Raw genomic sequence first — 7,902 nt, forward strand, 5'->3', positions numbered from 1 at the left:
ACTGTCACATGAGTTGGGACATGTTTATAATTTCTAAAAACACTTTAATTAAATTTTTTAAAACCTACATGAAACTTCATCCCGCCCATGGATAAGGTTTCATGCTTTTTCTAATGCCTGCCAGGGCACCTGGCCTGCCCGCCAACCTTAAGGTTGGATGGGCAGGTCCATTAATTACTTAAATGACTCTGTCAATGGGCTCAATTGGCCATTGACAGGTCGGCGTGTGGACAGCTGAATTTGCTAAGCCCCCGCCTACCTGAAAATTTAAATGGGGCACAGTGACATTGGGAGTTCCGCCCGACGTCACCGCGTGTCATTTTACGTGTCAGCGAGCGGGAAAATCCTGGCCATCATTTCTGCATTTAACCTGAATGGCCCTTTAAATATTTTGTAGGTTTCAATGGAATCACCTCTCATTCTTCTAAACTCTAGAAAATGTAGACCCAGTCTCCTCAATCTCTCCTCAAAGGACAGTCCCACCATCCCAGGAATAAGTCTAGTGAACCTCCCCTGCACTCCCTCCATGGCAAATATACCCTTCCTTGGGTATGGGGACCAAATTTCACAACACTCCAGCTGTGGTCTAATCAAGGTTCTATACAATTGCAGCAAGACATCCTTACTCCTTTACTGAAATCCTTTTGCAATAAAGGCCAACATACCATGCCTTCCTAATTGCTTGGCGCACCTTCATGTTAGCTTTCAGTGATTAATGAACAAGTACACCCAGGTCCCTTTGGACAACAACACTTCCAATCTCTCATCATTTAAGGAATACTTTATATCTCCATTCCTCCTACCAAAGTGGATAACCACACACTTATCCACATTAAATTCCATCTGCTGTGTTTCTGCCCACTCACTAAGCCTGTCCAAATCCCCGTAAGCCTCTTTGCATCCCCCTCACAGCTCACATTCCCACCTAGTTTTGTGTCATCCGCAACTTGGAAATATTACATTTAGTCCCCAAACCCAATCATTAATAGGGACATGACTTCCGAGCTCCAGGGCAGTGTAACTTGGGAGGTACCCCAAAGATATACAGAGGAACCCATCTCCCGCCCACCGTCGGGAGTACCCAAGTAAGGTTTGGCATGGCAATTGCCTCTGGGATGCGCAAACTTCCCTTGGACAACTGCCCTGCACTGGGAACCATCCGAAAATGTGATTTAAATCACAAAATTCAGATGGTTCCGATTGTGTCACATGAATAGTTACCTAAAAAAAGTTGGAAGAATTAAAACCACTTCTAACATCTGGGTAACTATTGTACAGGCCCATAGATGGTGAACAGCTGGGGCCCAAGTACTGATCCTTACAGTGCCCTACTAGTCACAGCCTGTCAACCTGAGAATGACCTATTTATTCCTACTCTCTGTTTTCTGTACGTTAACCAAACCTCAATCCAAGCTAGAATATTATCCCCAAACACACGTGCTCTAATTTTGTTTACTAACCTCCTCTGTGCGATCTTATCAAAAACCTTCTAAAAATCCAAATACACCACATTCACTGGTTCCCCCTTGTCTATTCTGCGATTAACTTCCACAAAAACTCCAACAGGTTTGTCAAACCTGATCTTCCTTTCATAAATCCATGTTGACTTTGCACAAACAGATCATTATTTTCTAAGTGTCCAGTTATCACATCCTTTATAATGGATTCTAGTATTTTCCCTACTACTGACGGCAGGCTAACGGGTTTGTAGTTCCCTATTTTCTTTCTCCCCTCTTTCTTAAACAGTGGGGTTACATTTTCAACCTTCCAATCTGCAGGCACCGTTCCATAATCTATAGCGTTTTTAAAGATAACCACCAATGCATCCACGCTCTCTATAGCCAGCTTTTTCAATACTCTGGGATGTAGATCATTGGGATTTGGGGATTTTTCAACTTTCAATCCCATTAACTTCTCCAATAATACTTTTTTTTAACTAATATTAATTTCCTTCAGTTCCTCATTCTCACTAGTTCCTTGGATCTCTAATTCTGGGAAATTTCTTGTATCTTCCTTGGTGAAAACAGACACAAAGTAATTATTTAGCTTCTCTGCCATTTCCCTATGCTCTATTATAAATCCTCATGTCTTTTGCTTGTAATGGACCTACATTTGTCCTTGCTCATCTTTTCCTTTTTACGTACCTATATAAAGTCCATTTTTTATGTTCTCCGCTGGTTTACATTCATATTCTATTTTCCCTTTCATTATCAGCTTCTTGGTCCTCCTTTGCTGAATTCTAAAATGCTCCCAATCCTCAGGTTTACTACTTTTTTGGGAACTGTTTCCATGCAGATCTGTCCCTGTTCCTGTTCCAGAACTGGTCAGATTTTCTTGCCATCAATTTCAATGAAATAAAAATAGGGAGGTTCTACAACAGATGGGAAATCCACTAAATCCATGCAAACTTTGTGCTGCTTGTTCATTTAAATGATTGCTACATGCAGCCAGTACTAACCATGCTGTTGAATGGTTATACACCTGACTAGGGGCACAAAATTGTTAGGGGCTAGCACCATTTAATACTAGTTTGCACTATGTAAAACCAGCCTGCACCTTTTAAAGGGGAGCTGCATTCTGGCTACAGAAGGCTATCGAATGGGTTGTAGAAGAAAGTATGATCAAGAAGAATACTGAATGATAGTATTAACATGACTCAGCACACAATGCTACCAAAAAACCTCCATTAATCAGGACCCAAATATAATATTCAAATCCTTCACCTCATCCTCCCACACATAGCACTGCAGCCATTGCTCACACCCATTGCTCATACATGTATGCACACTGCCAGCTACTCAACTATGATAATCACATTACCCAAATACATTGCAACACACTGCCAAACTTGAGGCCATGGCCAGCAAAGGTACTGAAGCTTTTAAAGATAGCATGCCCATACATAAAACTCCTTCTCACGTCCCACTTCTACCTCATTCCACTAACTATTCTGATTTACAAGCTGTAGACGGCTAAGAATGCACCTCTTGCTCTCCCACATTTTCCTCCCTTCAGCCCCACCCTTATGTCTATCTCCTTTCAGATACGTAAGTACTGTAACCTAGCTAGGCAGAGGAGAAGGAGATGAAAAAGCAGAAAGAGAGTGATGAGAAAGAAACAGCATCACCTGTTCTCACTCATAGCCATCAACTCAAATACTTTAGACGGCAGCTTTGAGAAGGAATCTATGCATGGCAAGACACTCGGCATGTACAGTCTGCAGCCAGAGGGTGAGGTCGCAAATGAGTTCTGTTGCAGAGAACTTACATGAGGACTTTGATGGGAGGCCTAGAGAAAAAGATCGATAGGTATAAACTCTGAAATGCTTGGTGCATTGGGCTTGCTAGAAAGTCTATGGTACCCGTCAAGGAGCATGGAAGAATCTGGCACAGGTTTTGCATAAAGCTTGAAGCCCATTCTTTGCAGCATGGATTTGGTGACTAACTTGATTGGTACACTACAGACCAAACCAGCATCTGACGGCTGATGTCTCAACGTCAACTGCAATAGAAATCGAGATGACTAGCTGAAATGATACAGCAGTGTTACATAGACTGTAAATATATTATTAGATGACTCTCATTGAACTGAGCAAGAATTAGAATCCTTCCCTGCTCTGATGCTGATTCTAATGTTTCACACAATAAAAAAGGACCTCTTTCTTTCTTTGGATCACTTTTTGATTTAAAGGGGTTGAAACTAGTCTTCAGCAATTGTGCAAAAGCATTTTATACAGAGACTGATTTTGAAATCAATGAAAATGAGGAAATAATGGGTTGTCAATTCACCATGAGTCCATTTCTGCTACTTGCATGGACTAATTTCACTTCCATTGTATTTTGCCCAGAATATTTATGTTTGCTAAGTGAATACTTCTTTGTTTAGAATGGACATTTTATTGTCCAAGGCCAAAAATACAATTGGTCACCTATTATATTTGTTGTGTAACTTCTATCCTTTCAACAATCTACTTAGCTATAATAAATTAAAAGTAATAACTTTCCTACATAACAAGAATGCCTTAGCAGCCCAATACTGACCTACCACCATAGAGATTATACATTCTAAATTTTACCCAACGTACTGCCCAGCAACCCTAAATCCTCCATCTCAGGTTGACCCAAGGAATTACCTCAGCTCAATGCATTATGCTCCAAAAATATACGGGCTATACAAAAGACTCAATGTACAAAGATTCAATCCAGCAGTAGCACAGCAGAACCTAAGGAAGTATGTCAACTTCAATTTAGTAAAAAAAATGTTAAATAGAATACTGCCTTAATTATAATAATTAAATAGTTAGAAAAATATGTATAATTGAAAATTTCTAGTAATATTTAATTGTGATTTTTTTAATCAATAAATGCTCCTGGGACCAATTGTTTACATCAGCAGAATCCAGTTTTATGTGACCAAAGCCTACCTTTTGCACAATATCCCATGCATCCCTGTGTAGGTTGGAGTAGGTACAGAAAAAAGTCACCACAGTTTCGTACGCTGACTGGAATTCGGAAAAGACAGCAGTCCTTTGTTGTGCTAAAAAAAAACTGCCAAGTTGCACAGGCAGTCAAATGCTTAACCTCTCCAGCTTGTGGCAGAGATTCAGTGTCTCTTAAAGACAACCAAACAGGGGCTTGGGTACCGCAGTGATTCATCTAAGGAGGGAAATATGAAAGATCAAAGTGAAGGCAACAAGAAACTACGTTTTTTTATCACAATTGATACGGCTATTATGCAAATAAAATACGGCTGGAATTTAGATTTAACACAGTGAGGAACTGTCTCATTTCCGCTGTTAAAAGGTGAAAATTAATTTTTTTGCCTGTCAGGTTTTACTAATGAATATTTGGCTATTATAATTACTGGGTTTCTTCATCAAAAAATGGCCCCATATATATTATGTACAGTGTTTTTTTGCCCAATGTTCCTTAAGGACATTCCTAAACACCACGCAGAATTCTTTCATTATAATATTATCAATTCAGCAGTAAGTTATGTCATTCATAAAATTGTATTAGTGAAAGTATTCTAGGGAAATGCATTCTCAGATTTAGCTGGTATAGGTTTCCTAAATGTAAACATTTAATGAGCCAATGTTTTACAATTCCAAAAGTGAGCATTAGAATCTCAGGTCAAATCTCCTGACTGTGAAACCTTTTAAAGTTTGATGAGATCAGTCAGCTTGGGTTATGAAAAGGTTATAATTTTCTTGATTGTGAGTAATATTCATAATTGTTGGCTTATAAAACAACATAATTACATTAAAGTAAAAACAACCCACTGGCAAGCAAGTGCTTTGGTCCTAAGGGATGCTATGTAAATATGTTCTAGTTTGTTGTAGTTGAAAAGTTACCAAAATTTAAATCTTACAACATAGCAAAATGAAATGTAGGACACTGTTATTTTTGAAAGACTTTTAAAAACCAAAATTATCTTTTCACCAAATCTGGAGAACTGAAAGTTGCAACTCAGGCTGGGTATAGTTCCAAAGGTAAAACCTTCCATTTCTTTCAAACCCATCTTTCTTTCTGTAAAAAGCTGCTAACTTTCAAAAGGGGTCAATAGATAACAATTAGGAGAGAGCCAGCATTTCCCTCCTGAGCCCATGGTTACTGACAGCACTTCTGGGATGCTTCACAACTCTACCAAATAAAATTAATTAACTCAGAACAGAATGACTAAAAATGAGGCTTTCTGGTTTACTATGAGCCAGAACTTAGCAAAGATCGTTTCAATTCCAGATATTTTTCATCATGTTTTTCAAAATTTAGCACTACTGGACTGGAGATATTGCGTATTGTATCTTTCCATTCAATTAGACAGTTCTGCTAAACATTAACTTTGTTTTTATGCAATGAATGCATTATGGGAAAAAAAGGACTTATCTCTCTTGCTCTCAGCATGCCATGGTATGATCATTTTGAAACACTGTATACCTCCACACATTTTGTTGGCATTTCTGCTGGCTTATCAAAGATCTGGAAGCGATACCATCCTGGTATTAAAGAGTGATCACATATTAACTCCTGAATTGCTGACTGTTGCAGTCGGAGTGAATCAAAGTCCACGCTTCTGTAGGGGTTCTGAAGGAGCTGGTGACCACCAGGGTAGCATTCAGGGGCTGTCGGGCAACAGAAAAGGATTTAGTAATGGCTCATCGTAATTGTTCAAGTAATTATTTTATTTCATATTCAACAATTAACTTTATCAATATTATAATTTGCCAATCACATAGGTAAACATATTTATTTACAATTGTATATACTGGGAAGGCACTGTTCACTGAAGTTGATTAGTGTTCTGCACAACTGAGTAGAGCTCCTGACATCTTAAGACTAACTGTGCATTTCTGCTACAGTTTTTGTTGTTGAACTAAAATACCTCCATTTGATTTTTAAATTTGGAGCTAATTTCTACAATGTAAATTTAAATCAACTGGGTTTCAGAAAACACTATCAAACCTCAATCTCAATTTCAGGGGCAAAGTATGTTTTGCTCCATAACAGTTGAAGTTCTGGATTTTAAATTCTTCACGATTGAAATAAATTAGATACATAGATGCATAGAAACATCTATTGTGCAGAAGGAAGCCATCTGCTGATTGTGTATGCTAGGAGAAAAACAGCTATCTAGCCTCATTACACTTTACAGCTCCTAGTTCATAGCCCTTTAGGTTATGTAATGTCAAATGCAAATCCAAGGGCAGGATTTTTCCAGTCATCGGGCAGCCACTGCTTGAGATCGGGCCCTGACCGCGATTTCACACTGGCAGCTCCGCAATGGATGGGGGCCTGTCGACCGCCGGGTCCAATGGTGACCCGGCAGCCGATTTAAAAGCGACCCAGGCAGCCCCTGGAAGGCTGCCACAAAGGACGTCCCCGGAACAGACACCATGGACCTGAGTGTAGCTGGACATGGCAGGCGGGAAGGCAGTTTGGGTGGGTACTTGGCGCCCCCCACCTTCTCTGATGATTGCCTCGCCATCCTCCTGGAGGAGGTGGCTGTCAGAAGGGACACCCTTGCCCAGGGATGGGAGGAAGAGGCCACTGCACCTCACCAAGAGGGCACGGGAGGAGGTGGCAACGCTGGTCAGCAGCCATGATGTGGTGCGGCGCTTCCTGGGTGCAGTGTCAGAAGTGCTTCACTGACCTGCTACACTTAGGAAGGGTGAATACCATGTTGGCATGGGTCAGTGTGCAGATGTGTTAAGTTCTGGTCGTTCCCGCCAGCCCCCCACCCCCCCACCCCGTGGACCTCAGGGATGCTAGTGTTTGAGTGCCAACTGTCAATCACACCAGAGCTGGCCAAGGGGATGAGCCCTGGCTGCTTGCACTAAGTGCCTTGCGGCTCGAGGGTAACGGCTTGGATATGCCTGGCCAAGTGCTCCTCAGCTGGGGTTGGCCAGGCTGCAATGGCACTCCAGGTACAGAGTGGGCTAATCAATGCTCCTCTGTTGTTTTAAGAGAAGAGGCCCATAACAATATAGGAAGGTCACAGACTGGCGGAGGCTCCGGTAGCCTACTAAACCTCTCAAGATATGATCAAAACACCCTGAAGCTCGAGAGTTGGCACGTGCCCCACGTGCAACTGGGCGTGGAGAGGCGGGGGTGCCAGACGAAGGTAAGAGTGCAGTGCACAGAGATGAGAATTTCGGCTTGTACAACCACTTTAGTGTAGTCTTATCATTGATGTTAGTCTCGAACCTGGAGTCCCCATTGATCATTGGAAGATGAGGGCACGGTGATGCAGATCTCCGTTGGGCTGAGTTTTCCCAGAATTGCGCTAAGTGCAGTAGCAAGTGGGTAAAATGGAGTCCTACCCGCTGATGAAAATGGCGGGTTTTCACGCTGTATCTTCCTGACACTGCCTCATTATATATTCACTCCCACGAAACACGCCCTT

The 7,902-nt window shown here is 41.4% G+C and overlaps 1 protein-coding gene across 1 annotated transcript in view; it reads right to left on the bottom strand.

Annotated features, from left to right (window-relative positions):
• vwdel (von Willebrand factor D and EGF domains-like) overlaps positions 1 to 6,721 on the bottom strand; it is a 242,783-nt gene extending 236,062 nt beyond the window's left edge. The window contains exons 1-3 of the mRNA XM_041183982.1: positions 6,643 to 6,721; positions 5,937 to 6,121; positions 4,424 to 4,655 (exon numbers count right to left, since the gene is read on the bottom strand). Coding sequence (XP_041039916.1) covers positions 4,424 to 4,655; positions 5,937 to 6,121; positions 6,643 to 6,721 — 496 coding nt within the window. The remainder of the gene's footprint in view (positions 1 to 4,423; positions 4,656 to 5,936; positions 6,122 to 6,642) is intronic.
• Positions 6,722 to 7,902: the final 1,181 nt, after the last annotated feature.

Source organism: Carcharodon carcharias, chromosome 3 (assembly GCF_017639515.1).
Source record: "Carcharodon carcharias isolate sCarCar2 chromosome 3, sCarCar2.pri, whole genome shotgun sequence".
Taxonomy (NCBI): Eukaryota; Metazoa; Chordata; class Chondrichthyes; order Lamniformes; family Lamnidae; genus Carcharodon; species Carcharodon carcharias.